Genomic DNA, 18,564 nt, shown 5'->3' with positions numbered 1-18,564 from the left:
AATCATAAAAGGTGCATAAATCATAAATGGGCACGTCTTTCATCTTTCCAAGTGGATCTTGATACTGTTCAAACTGTAAGCTGGCTAGGCTAGATAGCTAATGGAGCACATTCAACATGTTTTTCAATGCAAAATCTCAGGACCCTGCAGTCTAGTCAAGCCACTGAGTAAGGGTTTCACTGCCTGATTGAACTATTATGTAGCCCGATTCCAGTGGCTGAAGCATTAGGTGCTCAATTGAAATGTCTGCTTTTCGAAAAATATAGTTGATTAGCATATCGAAAATGTTATCTTGACAAGACAGCTAGATAGTGCAGCACTCAGAAGAATCTGCACTGAAATAAAGTAGATCAAATGGTAAAGCTTAAAGATGTTCTTCACCAAGGCAAGAGAATCACATCAATTATCTCTTTCCACCCCACCCCCCCCAACCCCACACTTAAAGTACATTTTTTTTCCAAGTTCTACTCAAAGGGTATAGCATTTCCCAATAGACTGATGGAATCCAACCTATTTCTATGCCTTGCTTCCTGACTGCTTGCTCTTGAACCAGTCCCACTCCAGGGACTTGAGTGTAAAATCCAGGCTGACACTCCCAGGAAGAGGACCGAGTTAGAGCAGCACTGCTGGAGGTGATTCCTTCAAATGAGATATTAGACCAAGCACCTGCCTGTCCTCTCAGACGGACATAAAGATTCCATGCCACCATCATGAAGAAGAAGAGAGTTCCTCAGATTCCTGACCAATATTTATCCTTCAACAAAAATCACTTAATAAAATTCTGGCCATTATCTCAGTGCTGTTTGTGGGAGTTTGCTATGCACAAATTGGCTGTGCTGTTTCCTACATTACAGCAGTGACTAGACTTCAAAAGTACTTCACTGGCTAAAAGAAAACTTCCATTTATATAGCACCACTCATGATGACCACAAAATGCCCCATAACACATTGCAGCCAATGCTGTAATGCAGGAAAATCAAAGCGCTTTGTGTTGCCCCAAGATGGTGAAAGGCATGATATAAATGCAAGTCTTTCTTTCTCTGCTGCAGTTATAATTGCTAGGGGATGGCTTTCTGTGCACTTTGGGAGAAAGCAGCTTTGTTCTTGCACAATGCATTCCTTGGCCAAGTCTAAGAGCGTGGTTGTGTGGGAAGCAGTGAGGAGGGAGTCAGGTAAATGGACATCCAGCAGGTTACAGTGAAGTGCATTAAACGCACTAATGGCATTAAACTGACATTTCAGTCTATACAAGGGCAGTGTGATATTGCAGTGGAATCTTTGTTATTCAGCATACTTTGGTATAAAAGGGAAATTGTAGATAATCAATGATTCCCAGTATCTGGTCTACAATCAATACCCTAAACATTGGAATGAAGAAAAGCACAGTACAGATAAGAAAAAGATCATTTTGTTTTATATTTACCAACAAAAGGAGACATTTGAGACCATAATGAAATATGCAACAAGGTGACATCTTGTGCAAGTCTTCATTCCACAAATTCTGGCAGATAATCGAAAAAGGTGAATAATTGGAATATGTCTAAAAGTTCCACTTTGTAAGAGTTGCTACATGAGTTTAAGGTAGAAGTCGAGTGGTATTCCGGTTTTACCTTGGGTGTTATTGACACAAACATTGTGTTCACACGTGTCTGCTGCCCTGCAGCAGGAAGTGATTGGTTTGCCCCTGAAGGGAAGAGGGGTGGGTGGCAAGGAGGTGGGACAATTTGACTTGAGGCAGGATGCCAAGTAGAATATTTAGATTTTTTCCCACTTTGAAGCTAGAACAGAAAGGTCAGCTCATACAGACTAGCTGACCTTATCAATGAGCAACAGCTTCCCCCATTCCAGGCTTTGAGTAAAACCATTTCTTCAATTCCAGTGTTGTTCTGGTAATTACATAAGATAATCAGATAGTTCTGACCAATTTCATCCCTCTAAAAAAAAAAGCCACATTATCTTTGTTTATTTAATGTCATTTGGATCGTTTTATGCCAAACATGATTGAATTAGATATAACTGTGGGGGGGTCACAGCTTCTGGGCAAAGCCTACAGTTACCATGAAGACAGGACTCGCTTCTGTCATCCACATTCTCAGAGACAGTGGTTAAAATGACTGGGTCAAATAGCAATCTGACTAGAGAAACTAGAGACAGCTTTGGGGAAAAAAATAATCTGCATCGGAAAAAAGAAAACTCGACATGAACCTTTCTAAGAGCAAAGGTTAAAAATAAAAGACTGCTCTTACAAAGGCAATATTTGCTCTTAGTTGGTTTATTAATTAAAACACACATGGGTAGAAGAAGTAGGCATGAAATATCTAGAAGGGAATCCATTCTGCCAAGGAAATCCTTGTTGAGTTTGCTTCTACCCACAATAGATAACCACATGTTCTTTCAGCAGATATCAATTCAACTCCTTTTTAAATGCATTAAATGAGGCAGAATCAACTCTCTATTCCAGGACAAATACAAAAACAAAATACTGTCGGGATGCTGGAAATCTGAAATTAAACAGAAAAAGTTAAAAATGCAGGTCTGGCAGCATCCGAGGAGAGAGAAACCACATGAACGATTCAGGTTGATGACCTTACGTCAGGAATCAGAACCTGTTGAGTTTTTCCAGCATTTTCTGCTTTTACTTCCCCCCCTCCAGGAGTTTGCTTCATATGTTGTAAGGGTTGAGGGTGAGTGTTTTCTTACCCTTATTAGCTGTTTGCAAACCTGGCAAGAACCTTTACCTAGTTTTGAGGCTGGGCCATCTCATGACACCTTCATCCATAGCCAAGTTGCCAGTTGCAATGCAGCACTGTCAGAACATGACATCTGCCCAGCCCCAGGGATTTTGACAGTCAGACTAAAATGGAGGAGTAGAGGAATAGAAGTAGAGCTAAAAGGAGGGATTAAAGACAAGTTTCATCAATTAAAATAAATCCTGATTCTTCAGAACAATCTCCAGTGTCTCTGGAGATGCACTTTGTACAACATTTAACCAGGCAAATGCAAAGGGAAATTAAATCTATCATACTAATGAATAAAAAGTATATCTTCAGGCATTTTCTTAGAACATTTACAATGGATCAGGCTATCAGACAGGCAAGCGTGAGACAGAGAGGGGGAGGCAGAGAGCGAAGTGGGAGAAAGGATGGGAGGAGGGAAACCAATCAAACAAACCTCTTCATGCCAGTTTTCACGGAACCACACCATTTGATCCACAATGCCCTCCAGGGATGACAGCAGGGTTGGGTGAAGCTCCCGTTGCATGTGCATTATCCGGCTGCAACGCCACATGGGTGCTGTGGCCCGTATTGGTCCAGGGTCGGAGGCAGAGTGAGACTGGGTGCCAACTGAACCTGGCTGCTGCTGTCCCGAGTCTGCAACAAAGAGAAAGGTGGCCCTCAGAATTCCCTTTCTGTTAAGCTTCAGGACAGTTGTTGCAACAACTTCCACGCTTCCCCCAGTTTTTACTTGTTCCTCAAGTTAGCCCAAGAATATAAACTTAAATAATACTGGCAAATGCAATCATAATGCAAGATATAAATAGATGTAAAAATATCATACATGAGCATATTTATTCTCACAGACAAACACACACACAAATAAAACAAGCTTTTATGAACTATATAAAGCCATTTTTAGGTATGCATTATTCACTGGAATTGCCATTTTCCCCCAAGGATTTATACTTATCAATAGACTTCACATTCATGCCATCCAAGCGCTGCCAGGGTGCGCATCCTCCTCTCCTCTCTACACAACCTCCTTTCTGATTTACTGACCTACATTTCTCCATTAGCTCGACAGCCTCATACTCAAAGCTGCATTCCCAATAGCTGCACTGCCTCGGAGATAATAAAGTGCACTGCTACCCACACAAAGGAATTATTAAAATATTTCTTTATATTCATAATCCAGTTTGTACAAAGACGTAGTCAATAATTTAATAAATTAATTCTTACAAGATAAAAGATAACTGCACAAATTACATTTTTGGGGTTTGAAGGATTGAAATAGGGAGAGGAACTTATTTTGAATCTCTACCTCAAGTAAAACTGTAAATTGTTCAGTTTTAATATATAAACCAAAAATAAAATGAAATTTATTAACCCTTTGAATACTTGCTACAAACTCTCAAACAATAAAATTGTCTGGTTCTGATTTTATGCTCCGTACATGTCTATTCTTTCTCATTACTTTTGTCACCTCCCTCCCTGCTTTCATAAGACCCTTCTCTGAAACACCAAAACCTTTCCCTGTACCTGAGGAGCATGAGCAAATTCTAAGATTTTGTTGTACTCATTGGGATATTTTAACTAAGAGAATGCTGCCATCAAAGGTCCGCTTTAACAAAGAGGCAACCCATCAAACATTCTAATTTAACATCACTGCATAATTTCCCGAATGGGACGAATATCCCAATATTTACAAATAAATTCAATGATCGCTCTGTTTTTCAAATACACAACTGGTAATGCGGTGCCAAAATGTTTCAGTGGGAACTGACTGCACCCTAATCACACTGGCAGCTGGGTACATTCTCCTCCAACTAGTCATCATCACAAAGAGCTTCTGCAAAGATGCTGGAAACTGGTCAAATAATCTTTAGCTGGGCACCACAATCTGTTACAAACATTTCTTGTGATGAATGAGAGTTCATCCTTGCATTAATACAAGGGCTTGAACTTTGACACAAAGTTCAGCACAAAAGTGAACATTCATGCTAAAGGGAATATATATATGACTTAAAATGCAGATAAAGTGCTTTTTCACAACCAAATCCAGAAAATTGAATTATTGCACCAAGTTTAAAAAAAAAGTAAATTGAAGAGAGAATTGAAAGACCACAAAGAAATGAAGAATTGAAAGGATTCTGTGGTACGTAGTGGATAGATTGGAACTGCTGAACTATGACCTCCACTTACAGTTTGCTCCTGGACCAATAGCAACACCACCTCCAGGGTAGCGTGGTCCTAAGAACTTCCAACCCAGAATGTCCAACTGCTGCGATAACCCCTGTTGCTATAACAGCTGGCTTGGGGATCAGATAAAAGCAGCTAAAGTCTCCACTGGCCAAAGCCTTACCACTTTTGTAACGTTCTCGCTGCTCAATCTTCAGGGTTAAATATAGCGTCCTGATTGGGAAATAGACAGCCTGAGGGAACACTCTTCCAACCTTAAAACACAAAAAGAATACGGGCGTTGAGTTGTGCCCAAAATAACGCCATTTTATCTTAACTCTTGGCAGCGTCTCAAGTGCTTTGCAAACAATGGCACTGATGTAGACAAAAGCACTTTGCACACAGCACATTATACCAAAATGAAATAAAATTTTCCTACTAAGAATTGCAAAATGAAAAAGGATCAAAATCCATCTAGCTCACCTTCTAGCATTCTGGTAGTCACATGAGTTGTTGACTAATCACAGCAATCAGTCTCCACCAATGAGTCCACAACAGACCCAGAACACCCTCCATGAGGTGAGGAAAACTCCCAGTGTTGGGAGGCTTTGGGAACCATATGTCCAAAGTCACCTGTTAGATTGGCTGTTAGACTGATGATGTTGGTTGAATGAGGAATGGTGGTCAGGGGAATCAGGAGATTCCCAAAGCGGTGTCATGGATCTCTGACATCCAAATGAGGAAAGCAGGTTTGGCCTTAGTCTGAGAAACAACACCTTTACATGCTGCATTTCCTCAAAACTGCACCAGAAATTTCAGCCAATATCAAGCACCAAGTCCAGGAGAGAGACCTGAACCTACAGTCACCCTGATATGGGTAACTGCCCACTAAGTCGTCTTAACATTTTAGAGACATACTTTGCAATTCACAATCAATAAAGACAGGCACCCAATAAGTGATATATAATTTATGACAAGCTGATAGAAAGAAATGAGACTGAAAAGACCCACTTACAACCAAGCAATAAAACACACAAGTATCCTCTTAGGGTTCATTATATCTATTGTACTTCAAATACTGCATTATCAAATGATGGTTGTACAGAGGAAAGACTTCTTTCAGTTGGACTAGCAAAATTGGGGAACAAAAGCATGACTATAAGATAAAAGCAAAATACTGCGGATGCTGGAACTCTGAAATAAAAACAGAAAATGCTGGAAAAATTCAGCAGGTCTGGCAGCATCTGTGGAGAGAGAAACAGTTAACATTTCGAGTCCGTACGACCCTTCATCAGAGCTCCGAAGAGCCATATGGACTCGAAATGTTAACTGTTTCTCTCTCCACAGATGCTGCCAGACCTGCTGAATTTTTCCAGCATTTTCTGCTTTTATTTATATTATAAAAATTATATTATAAAAGCATGACTATACTCGCTTAACTATTTCACTCCCTATACTTAGGAAATAAAAGACTGGATAGACTTGCTAACAAGCATCAGGATTTGCTGTGATACAAAATGGAGCTTGTAGAGGTTTATTGGTGGATAGCCCTTTGTGCTAATCACTAACTAGCTAGATATGACAGCCCAGGAAGGTCAGTGTGTGGAATATGAGACACAGAACTGGGCAGGTGTTTGGGAGAGTGAGTGATTGAGCAGTATTAATTTTGGGGGCTGGTCAGATGGGCAGTATAGTTTTTTTGTAATCCTGTTCTTTCCTATGTTACTAACTATACAGCATTTAATTATCATACTGTTTCTGAAATTGCATGCATTGACAACAATTTCAGCGATGTGTTTTATTACTCTGTACATTCCAAGTTGTATTTATGCCTTCAATAATAGCATTACAAAACAGCAAAAAGTGCTATAATGTTTGATTGGCGATTAATTGGTGAAACCCAGCTATCATATTTCTGCACAACTTAATACATGCATAAAACCTGTGCCAGCACAGCATTCATGCAGATAATTGAGGGGGAAAATACAGACACATAATGACATCAACCAGTCTTTAAATTAGGCTACAATTCCCAATGGACCCAACACCACATGCTGGCTTTGCCAATTATAGTATAATCTTACACAATGTGAATGCAGGAACGAAGGTGAGAAGTAGCCACTTAATGTAAAAAGATCTAATTTGCAACAAGCTGAGGATTGCTAATTAAATGCTGAATAGGCTTAACAGTTTTTGTGCATTAAAGTTTTCACCCCCCTTGCAAGAATGAAAAACTCTTTCGAGTTATCAACAGTCACAGATTGCAACTCTTTTGAGTACAATCACAGTTCTTGGTTTCCGGGAGTGGGACATGAACCCACAACCCTCTGAAAGAACACGAACACGAGTTAGACACTTCCGATATATAACATAGAAATCAATAGGGGGAGGCCACTCTAGCCTGTTCCACCATTAGATTAGATCATAGCTGATCTGTATCTCAACTCAATGTATTCTTGATTCCATATCCCTTAAAACATTTGCTTAACAAAAATACAGGAATCCCAGTTTTGAAATTTTTGGAAGTGCTCTATGGGGGAAGAGTTCCAGATTTCCACTACCCTTTCTTTCTGACATGACCCCTGAAAGGCTGTGTCCCATTTTTCTGGACTCTCCCTTTCAGAGGGGACAGTTTCTCTCTATCTACCCGATCAAATCCTTTAATTATCTAAAACACTTCAATTAATTGCCTCTTAATCTTCCAAACTCGAGGGAATATAAATCTAGTCTATGCAACAAACAAGCTTAGTTTATGCAATATGTGACACCACCTACCTTGCCAATTTAACATAAATTCAACAGTTTAGAAGCCTTTCTTTTAAGCCACTTTCTAACACTCCTATTCTTTAATCTGCTGTCCTTCATTAGATTGTTCAATGTGTCAAAGTCATTTAACAGGAAAGTGGAAACAGTATAAACATTCACACTATTTTTCTATAACCTATAGTTTCAGTAACTTGCAGCTTAGTTATGCAACTAAACTGCCCTCTGAAATGGCCTAGCTAATCACTCAGTTCAAGGGCAATTAGGGACAGGCAACAAATGTTGGCCCTGCCAGCGACATCCAGCCCCCATGAAAAAATAAAACAAATTAAAATACTAGTATAATTTTGCAGTACACAGATTTATGTAGAACTGGCCCTTTACATTAATGAAATTCTGGTGTTAAATTGTTTATACAGATACATTCAGTATAGAAGAGGGAGTCAAGCATTATGGGGGCAGGGAGGAAAGTGGAGTTCTGGGCACAATCTGAGTAGCCATGATCTTACTGAATGGTGGAATAGGCTCGAGGGGCCAAATGGCCTGCTCCTATTTCTTACGTTTTTGTTCTGTGAATGAGGCAAAGTTAATAATAACTACCTTAATCTGAGAGTCAGAAGGCTTTCCTTATTTATTCATGATAACCCAAAGCTCAGTGTTAATTTTTGCAAGCACATACATACTTGGCTGATGAGGTTGAGAAGAAGTTTGCCCTCTGAGCCAACTAAGCATGTCAAAAGTTGAGGAATCCAGGCCAGCCACTGAATGGGTGGCACTCCAATGCAGTACTTGTCCACTGCATCTGCCAGTGTGTTCTTTTCATCATCAAAACTCAGTAGCCAAAGGACCTGGGAAACAAAGGTGAAAGTTAACATTTTGCTATCTGAGGGTTATGCCCACACCAAAAAAATGTTACAGTCAAGTCAGCTCCACAATGCCAGTGTTGCATTTTGCAGCATATGCAGTGCATCTGGTCCCCCCCAAACTGCACATTTTTGATTCTTATATACTTGGCCTTGCCATAAACTACTGCTGAACAGATTGTTTGTTACTATAAGATGGCTTGCAGCAATTTAGTATCGATACCATCTTAGCCTAAGACTGTTACACAAATAGAAATAAACTATGCAGGATATATTGTATAGAAAATAAAATCCAATGTGTCAAATAGTGTGTAGCATGCAGCTAAATACAACACAAACATCAAGAAATCAAATCTGGAATTTCCACAACACCAGGGTAATGTGTAATATGAGAATTTTAACAGAGGATTTGAACCTGAATGCTTTTCTTTAAGCTAAGCTTAATGGCTGAATCAGCCTGGAAGGGATTCTCATGCAGAGGTGATAAACAGGCAAACAGAATAGGTCAGGTAAAACCCTCAGTGCACAAAGAAATTCAGTTAACTTTAGATTTAATCCCAACTATAAGCACTAACCCCTCTTTGACAGGAATGCTGTCAAGGTAGAATTAAGAATGGTACAGTGCCTGGAGGTGGTCACTGAGTCTGCTCCAGCTTTTTCAAAGAGCAATTCTGTTAGTCCTACTCCTCCACTCTTTCCCAATACCCCTGCATTTTTTCTCCTTCAAGCATTTATACAATTCTCTTTTGAAGGCTACTATTGAAACTGTTTTCACTACCCTATCTTAACCATATACTGTATAAAAACGATTTTCCTGTCTGTTTTGGCAATCACCTTAAAACTATGCCCTCTCATAATCGACCCTTCAACCACTGGAAACAGTTTATCTTTACTTACTCCATCTAAACCCCTCATGATGTTAAACACCTCTGTCAAATCTCCTTTTAGCCTTCTCTGCTCCAAGGAGAATAACCCCAGCTTCTCCAGTCTTTCCATGTAACTGTACTTCCTCATCCCTGGAACCATTCTAGTAAATCTCTGCTCCAAAGCCCTTGATATAGTTCCAGATTTGGGTACAATAACATGGCCAGAAGGTGCGACATTTTTTTGTGCATTACGCTTAATGTTAATATTCAAGAGTTTCACTGAATATTGGCCTCCGTGTTGTAGTCCTCACCTTGGCAAGATACTTCCTTGACTTGCTCTCATTCTGGTGGCGACAGGCGTGCAGGTAGCAGGTGATGGCAGATACACCAAGGTGAAGCTGTCTTTCTTTGACAAAGATGTTCTCCAGATAGTCACCCCACATTGCCCAGGCTTTCACCAATACGTCGTGCATCTGGACAGCTGCGGAAAATGCTTTGTTGGCTTCCTCAGATCTACGTAACAGAAAAATAACAGCATGTAAAATATTAACGGCTGTAAAAGCATTAAGAATTCCAATTCCATGCCACTATTTTGAAGTGCAGCAGGGGAGTTCTCCCCGGTATCCTGGTCAATATTTATTGCTCAACCAACATCTATATAAAAAAATGATTATTTGGTCATTATCACAAAGCTGTTTGTGTGAGCTTCCTGTACACAAATTAGCTGCTGCATTTCCTGTATTACAACAATGACTTCATTGCAAAATTACTTTATTGGCTGTCAAGCACTATGGTCATGAAAGGTGCAATATTAATGCTGGTCTTTCTTACCTTTCTTTAATATAGCAGTCTAACCCTCCATTAACCTCCATTCTATTAGATTTCTGAGATTCATAAGCTGTTTCAGTTCTGTGCTCAGAGTTTATGGCTAGGATTTTTGAGTCGGCGTGCAGGGGCAGGCCCGACACGCCAGCGCATAAAATGACACGCAATGACGTTGGGCGTGTCCCCCGTCATCACGTTGTCTCACGATGTTTCGTTCGGCGGGCACGCACCAGAGACAGCTGTGCACCCGCCGATAACTGACAGGCCTATTAAGGCCATCAACAAATTAATTAGTGTCATTGTTTACGCTGCCCATCCAGCCTTAAGGTTGGCGGACGGGCAAAAAGGCCAAGCGGCCTTCGTTTTTTAGTAAACCTCATCCACGAGTAGGATGAGGTTTCCTAAAGCTTTTCTGAATTAAATAAAAATGTTCTGAAATATAAAAACATGTCCCATCTCATGTGACACAGTCACATGAGGGGACGTTTAATTAAATTTTCAATCCATTTACTTCTTTATTTCATAAGTGCTTCAATCTCCGAGGCAGTTCCATGCACATGTGCAAAAGAGCGCTGGCCCCAACTCTCCCTCCTCCCCCCGCCCACGCAGGTAGCGCTGAGCGCTACCGTTCCAGTCTTACGCTCCCGTCTAACTGGCCCGCCTGCGTAAAATGGTGGCGCGGACCATCGCAGGCGGTGGTCAGCTCCACGAACACCCACGCCCGCTCCCACCGAGCCCGCCCAATGCAGGAAAAATTCAACCTATGGTATTATACAAATATGCAATTATGTTGCAACTCACTGGCATAGACATGTAACTATTTGCACAATTTTGATTCAAACATAATTTTTTCCCTAATTATGCATTCCCATCTGATCACTACAAAGGTTGCTGGTACATCTCTTCTGTGCTGGGATACATCACTGGCAATGTGCCGCATATAGTGTTCATGGCTCTCAAAAGGCCTACAATTCACAAGTCAATGACTTATGACAGTCTTTCACACAAGTTAAATAACCTTATTACACAGACTTTGATGCACTATTCAATCACTCTGCATGTGATCAGAAACACAAAATCCAGGCCATAAAGTAATAGTTAAATCTTAATTTTTACTCATGCTGCAGTTAAACACACTGTGCAGTGGAAATATTACTAGTACACATATAACTGTTAGTTCAAATTCAACTACCGCAGGACCCATTACGTACACAGCACTTTTTCCATAAGTGCTGCATAAATTCTCTCATGCAAGCATGCCATTTTTTGACAAATAAGTTACGCACTCACTTGAATTCAGCTGCTGAGAAAATTCAAGATGCCCAATAAGCTACATTGGAACAGTAAAGGTGCATGCAATGTAATGACTACAAGTGCACAGGAGCTCAAATGACAAGATGTATTTGATTGATTTCTGTGCAATCCTAGGTGCATAAATTCTTATGATCTCTGTATCCAGTGCCTTATTTAACACACCTAGGACACCGGAAAATAAGTTACAGGAAAGATAGTTAGGTAGGAAGAAGTAAACTTAACAATGTTTGCTACATTGCTTATGGGAGCATAAACTCCAGCATGGAGTTGGTCAAATGTTGGTCAAATGACCATTTTCTGTGCTTAAATAATTTTTCAAAAATAAAATGATGGAATAAAAGGGCACAGCTATTTAATGTTATTTTTCGTGCTTAGTTTTTACCTTAGGGCTATTACAAAATAACTTCTGCCAGCATTTGAGCAGTATTGTCTTCAAGCCCCGCTACAAATTCTGTTCAATCGTCACCAACTCCAACCAGCTCCCTGCAATTGTCTGAGGTTGAACTAGATCGTTTGCAACCCTGATGTCATTTTGATCCCGAGATGAGCTTCTGACCACACCATCACTAAGATCACCTATTTCCACCTCCATTACATCACCTGACTCAATCACTGCCTCAATTCCAAGGCTGCTGAAACCTTCATCCATGTCTTTTGTTACCTCCAGACGTGACTACTCCAACACATTCCAATTTACCCTCTATAATCTTGAGGTCATCCAAAACTCTGCTGTCCGTGCCCTAGCTCACACCAAGTCCAGTTCACCCATCTCCCTTGTGCTCACTGACCTACTTTGGCTCCTGGTTAAGCAACGCCTTGATTTTAAAATTCTTATCCTGGTTTTCAAATCCCTATATGGCCTCACCCCTCCCATCTCTGTAACCTCCTCCAGTCCTAAAACCCTCTGAGACATCTGCGTTCCTCTAAATCAGGCTTTTTGGGCATTTCTGATTTTAATTGCTCCAATGTTGGTGGCCACGACTTCAGCTGCAGAAGTCCCAAGAAAATTTGTAAAACCACAAAGCTTAAGCAAGCAGTAATTTCCCCTGGGGTAGTTGGCAGTCTAAGGGTTAATATGTTTTTTGCAGGAAGTGAAATATTATTACTGTTGGATTATTAATGAGAAGCTGTCATGCTGCAAAGATATTGTTGGAATGGATCATGGTGTGCAGTGCAACATTTAATTGGTTCTCTTTGTAGAAAGGTTGTTTGCTTAAATGTGAGTAAAATGCAAGCTGAATTACTTGTCAAAGTTTTAGTTATGAACTTCCAAACAATGACACAAATGTCTGTGTGGCATCAAAGCTGTAACAGATATCAATAAATAATCCCTTTCAATTGTGAAAGGAAGAGGTTCACATGCTAGAAAGCTGTAGGCTAGTAAATTTGCAAAAAGAAATCAGTAAAAACCGGAAGCAGCAATCAACATGCATAACAGGAATATTAAAAAAACCTTTGGAAGTTAACCTATTTCCCTGAGGGAGCATTTTGTCTCTAGGTTTTACCAGGAAAGTCAATAATACTTGGAAAAATAAAGTCAAAGAAACAAACAAGACACATGAATTTTGCCGTTGGTGAGCGGGGCCCCCTCGCCGACGCGCAAAATGACACGGGATGACATCAGGGGGAACCCCCGTCATCCCGGCCCATTTAAATCTTCAGGAAGACGAGGGCACAGTGAAATCAGCCTGCCCGCCCAGCAGGCAGAAAATTCTGCCCATGACATGTCTAGTTTTCATACCATGCTGTAAGGGTGAATGAATGTTCAATGATACACCACTATGGAGGCTCAGCACTTCTGAAAATAACTGTGAAACTGCGGTCTTAAAGGTTACAGGACTGTGACTTTGTATCAAAGTTGCAAATCAAGGATATGCTGCCCACACAAAACTGACAGATGAATCATGCTCGCAAAGAAACCTTACATAATGAAGCAGCCAGTACAAAGTATGTTTGCTTGCATTAAACAGGTTGGGTCAGGGCAGGGGGACAGTTATCCAAACAAGTCAGCTTAGTCCCGGAATGCTAAATAGCTCAAGGGAGAGACTGTGTGGCGTGAGGTGCTGGGAATTGTACTGAAGAATGGGATCAACTGAATTTGGATACTGAGCAGAGAAATTTGCTAAAAACTCTTTCAAGAACACTCAGCCTTCTGTAGAAAATAACAATGACCAGGTCTTGGACCTACACAAAGGTGGCTTTAAATTAAAACAGAAAATCCTGGGTGACACACCAGTTCAGGCAGCATTGGTGAAGAGAGAAAAAGAGTCAACAGTTCAGGTCAATGAACTATCTGCAGAACTAGTCATTGACCACAAAACCTCTAATCCCACCTTTCTCTCTCCACAGATACTGCCTGAGCCCAAGTGATTCATTTTCTCATGAATTCCGTTTTATTTCATCCTTCCAGTATCCTCAAGAATTTACTTTAGATTTAAAAGGTTATCTTAAGATTGCTGCATTTAAAAACATCAATGTGTTTGACATATAAATTACTCATCAAAGAGCTAAGTTCAATGATACAATGTGGGGAGAAAAGTAAAGCTGATGGGGTGGTGGGGAGTTACTACTTTTCAAGGGGCACCCAATGTCAAAAATATTGGAAAAACAGGCAATTTGAAATTTTCGCTAGACAACTTAAGACCGTTCAGAAGTGAATGGAAGATAGAAACATGTAACGTATTCTGGGCACAGCAGCTCAAGCAATTGACAGCTCAACACCCATAAAAGGTTACAAATTTAAGCCCGAGGCTCCTGTTCAACGAAGCTTGTGCGCTTCAGTTGAGTGAGTTTTGTCAGTTCCCAGCAGGAGTGTTAGATGAATTGGAGTTAGAGGTACAAGGCTTTACACAGGGGGAAAGGGAGGGAAGGGAAGAAAAAAAAGGTTAAAAAAAATGTCATTGACTTGCCCTGCTTGTACTGTATCTCTCACTAAGTAAAGTGGAAGATGCACCTTCAGCTTTAGTGAAAGGTTTTGCAGCCCAAATTCTTTCCTCACCCCATGCTGGATTATGAGAGGTTGCAAACATATCCCAGGCTGGAAAATAAGGCGGCCCTCCCTCTTCAAACAACCCCTGTCCTACACAAATTGCTTTAATAATATTCAGGGGTAGCACTCAAGGTTGCCCAGAGTGTGCATGCGAGAAAGAGAAAAACAGAAAGCTATAAGTTATAGCAAGTCCAAAACAATTCTCTCTTAATAAACACACACTCAAATTAATTATAAATGGCAAATAGTGGAAATGCATCCCTTGGGAGTGATCCAGGGAGAGTCGGGTTTCAAAAACAAAACTGGCACAAGACAGAACAAGAGTTCCAGAGAGAGTCGGGGTTTCAAAAAAAAAGGGAGTGAGGACAGAGCGAGTGTTCCAAAAAGAGTCGAGGCTTCAAAAAAATAACTGGCACAAGGACAGAGGGAGAGTTAATTAACATTTTGTGTTTACTTAACTTCCAATTTCAGTGCAGTAAATAAATAATTTGAGGTATGGCAGGGCTGCTCACACCATGTGGGGACTCCAGAACGCTACCCATGTCCTGGGCAACTAGATGTGCAGAAAGTGCCACCAAATGCAAAAACTCGAGCTCTGTATCTTGAACCTCGAAGAGCAGTTGGTGTCACTGATGTGTGTTCGTGAGGATGAGAACTATGTAGATAGCACGTTTCAGGAGGTAATCACCCCACAGCTTAAGGAAGAGCAGGCAGAGGGGGACTGGGTGGCCACCAGGCAGACAAGAAAGACAAGGAAGGTAGTGCAGCAGTCCCATGAGGACATCCCACTTTCTAACAATGGGGGAGAGGGTTCCTCTGGAGAGAGCAGTGAGTCATGACCAGAGCGCCATGGGTGACTCAGCTGTGCAGGGAGAGAGGAGAAAAGTCAGGAGAGCAATAGTAGTAGGGGATTCTATAGTTAGGGAACAGGCAGGCACTTCTGTGGATGTGATTCCAAGATGGTACGTTGCCTCCCTGGTGTAAGAGTCATGGATATCATCCAGCAGCTACAGAACGTTCTGAAGGGTGAGGGATGCATAGCCAGAGGTCATGGTCCACATTGGTACCAACAATATAGGTAGAAAAAGGGATGAGGCGCTGCAGGCCGAGTTCAGGGAGTTAGGAAAGAGGTTAGCGAGCAAGACCTCAAAGATAGTAATCTCTGGATTACTGCCAAGGCCATGTGCTAGTGAGTAGAGAAATAGGAAAATACATCAGATGAATGCATGGGTGGAGAGATGGTGCATGAGGGAGGGCTTCAGATTTCTGGGGCACTGGGACCGGTTCTGGGGAAAGTGGGATCTGTACAAGCTGATGGTCTACACCTGAACAGAACTGGGATGATTGTCCTTACAGTGAGATTTGCTAGTGTTGCTGGGGAGGGTTTAAACTAAATTGACAGGTAGATGGGAACCTGAGGGCAGATTCAGAAAGGACAAATTCAGAGCAGGGAGCAGGAGATGGAAAACTAGTGGGTGAGTCTGAAAGACAAAAGAAGCAAGGTTAAAAAAAGGTGTAAGCACAAAAATTTGGCAGTGTTAGAAGGTATATATTTAAATGCAAGGAATATAGCAAACAAAGCCAATTAGCCAAGGGCACAGATAGACACATGGCAATGACATGAAAACTTGGCTTAAAGAGAGGCAAAAACAGCAGCTCAACATCCCTGGATATAGGGTTTACAGGCAGGATAGGGAGGGGGCTTAAAAAGGTGGGTGTATAACATTATTGGTTAAAGAATTACAGTCATGAAGAGGGATGAGATACTAAATGAATCATCAAATGAGGCCATATGGGTTGAGCTCAGAAATAAAAAAAGGGGCAGCCATGCTACTAGAAGGGTGCTTTGGACCCCCAAATAATAAGAAGGGGACAGAAGAGCAAATACGTAGGTAAATTTCTGAGTGCAAAAACAATAGGGCAATAGCAGTTGGGGACTTCAACTATCCTAATATCAACTGGGATACAAACAGTGTGAATGCCACAGAGGGCACAAAATTTTGAACTGCATTCAAGAGATCTTTTATAGCCAGCACGTAACAAGCCCATCGAGAAGGAGCGTAATTCTAGATTAAGTCTCAGGAAATGAAGCTGGGCAAGTGGATGGAGTAACAGTGGGTGATCATTTTGGAGATAGTGACCATAATACAGTTAGACTTAGCATAATTATGGAAAAGGATAAAGAAAGAACAGGAGCAAGAGTTCTAAATTGGGGAAAGACAAAATTTACAAAGCTGAGAGGTAATCAAGTGAAAGTGGACTGGTTATAGCTACTTGAAGGGAAATAAGTGTCAGACCAGTGGGGGGCATTCAAAAGCGAGATTCTACAGGCACAGTGTAGACATGTTCTCACAAAAAAAGAGGGTGGTACTGCCAAATCTAGAACCCCCTGGTTATCTAGAAGCATACAGGAAAAGGTAAAGCAGAAAAAGAAAGCTGATGACAAGTCACCAAAAAAATTAATATGTTAAGAAAGCCTAGAGTATAGAAAATACAGAGGTGAAGTAAAAATGGAAATCAGGATTGACAGGTAAAATCAAGGAAAACCCAAATATGTTTTAATCAGCATTTTAAGAGTAAGAGGATAACTAAGGAAAGGGTAGGGCCTATCAAGTATGTACAAGGTAACTTATGCATTGATGCAGAAGGTGTGGGCAGGGTTCTTAATGAGTACTTTGTCTCTGTCTTCACAAAGGAGACAACTGATGCAGACATTCTAGTTAATGAGGAGTGTGCAATATTAGACACAATAAGCAGAGCGAGAGAGGATGTACTGGAGGGACTGACATCCTTGAAGGTGGATAAGTCATCAGGGCCGGATGGATTGTATCCCAGGTTGTTGAAGGAAACCTGGGAGGAAATAACGGGTGCCCCGAGGATCATTTTTCAATCCTCAATAGATACAGGCAACGTACCAGATTTTTGGAGGCCTGTGAGCATTGTACCATTGTACAAAATGGATGTGAGGGATAGGCCAAATAATTATAGGCCAATCAGACTGACTTCAGTGGTGGGCAAATTATTAGAATCAATTTTGAGAGCCAGGGTAAACTGTCACTTAGAAAGGAACGGATTAGTCAGGGATAGTCAGCATGATTTGTCGAGGAAAAGTTGTGTCTTACTAGCTTAATTGAATTTTGAGGAAATGACAAGCAGGATTGTTGAGGGTAGTGCAGTGGATGTGGTCTAAATGGATTTTAGTGAGGCATATGACAAAGTTTCACATGGCAGACTGGCGAGAAAAGTAAAAGCCCTTGGGCTACAGGTAAATGTGGCGAGTTGGATCTAAAATTGGCTTAGTGACATGAAACAAAGGGTAATGATCGACAGGTGATTTTGCGAATGGAAAGTGGTTTCCAGTGGCGTTCCACGGAGCTCAGTATTGCGACCCTTGCTGTTTGTGGTATATATTAATGATTTTGACTTAAATGTGAGAGGCATGATTGAGACATTTGCAAATGACACAAAAATCAGCCATGTAGTTGATAGTGAAGAGGGCAGCTGTGGGCTCCTGCTTTGGTTGAGTGGGTGGAAAAGTGGCAAATGGAATTCAATCCGGAGAAGTGAGAGGTAGTGCATTTTGTGGGGCCAAACAAAGCAAGGGAATACTCAATACAAGGGAGGATATAGAGAGGGGTAGAAGAAGTGAGACACCTTGGAGTGCACAAGTCCCTGAGGTGGCAGGACAGATAGATAAGGTGGTAAAGACGACATCTGGAATGCTTTCCTTTATTGCACAAGGTACAGAATACAAAAGCAGGGATGTAATGATGGAACTTATAAAATGCTGGTTAGGCCACAGCTGGAGCTTTGCATTAGGTCTGGTTACCACATTACAGGAAACACAATTGCTCTGGAGAGATGGCAGAGGAGATTTGCAAGACTGTCACCAGGGCTTGAAAATTGCAGATATGAAGAAGGATTAGGTAGGCTAGGGTTGTTTTCCTTAGAACAGAGGAGGCTGAGGGTTGACTTGATTGAGGTGTACAAAATTATGAAGGGTCTAGATAGAGTAGACAGGAAAGACTGGTTTTCCCTAGTAGAGGGGT

The 18,564-nt window shown here is 41.1% G+C and overlaps 1 protein-coding gene across 4 annotated transcripts in view; it reads right to left on the bottom strand.

Annotated features, from left to right (window-relative positions):
• The window catches only part of trrap (transformation/transcription domain-associated protein), a 212,335-nt gene that overhangs the window by 38,683 nt on the left and 155,088 nt on the right, over positions 1-18,564 (bottom strand). For all 4 annotated transcript variants that reach the window (XM_078558868.1, XM_078558870.1, XM_078558869.1 and 1 more), the window contains 4 exons: positions 9,699-9,900; positions 8,342-8,506; positions 5,080-5,170; positions 3,172-3,371 (listed from right to left, as the gene is read on the bottom strand). In XM_078558868.1, the coding sequence (XP_078414994.1) occupies positions 3,172-3,371; positions 5,080-5,170; positions 8,342-8,506; positions 9,699-9,900 (658 nt within the window). The remainder of the gene's footprint in view (positions 1-3,171; positions 3,372-5,079; positions 5,171-8,341; positions 8,507-9,698; positions 9,901-18,564) is intronic.

This window comes from Cetorhinus maximus, chromosome 15 (assembly GCF_964194155.1).
Source record: "Cetorhinus maximus chromosome 15, sCetMax3.hap1.1, whole genome shotgun sequence".
Taxonomy (NCBI): Eukaryota; Metazoa; Chordata; class Chondrichthyes; order Lamniformes; family Cetorhinidae; genus Cetorhinus; species Cetorhinus maximus.
Note: the sequence above shows the minus strand (reverse complement) of the source record. Positions and strands in the feature narration are given on the sequence as shown.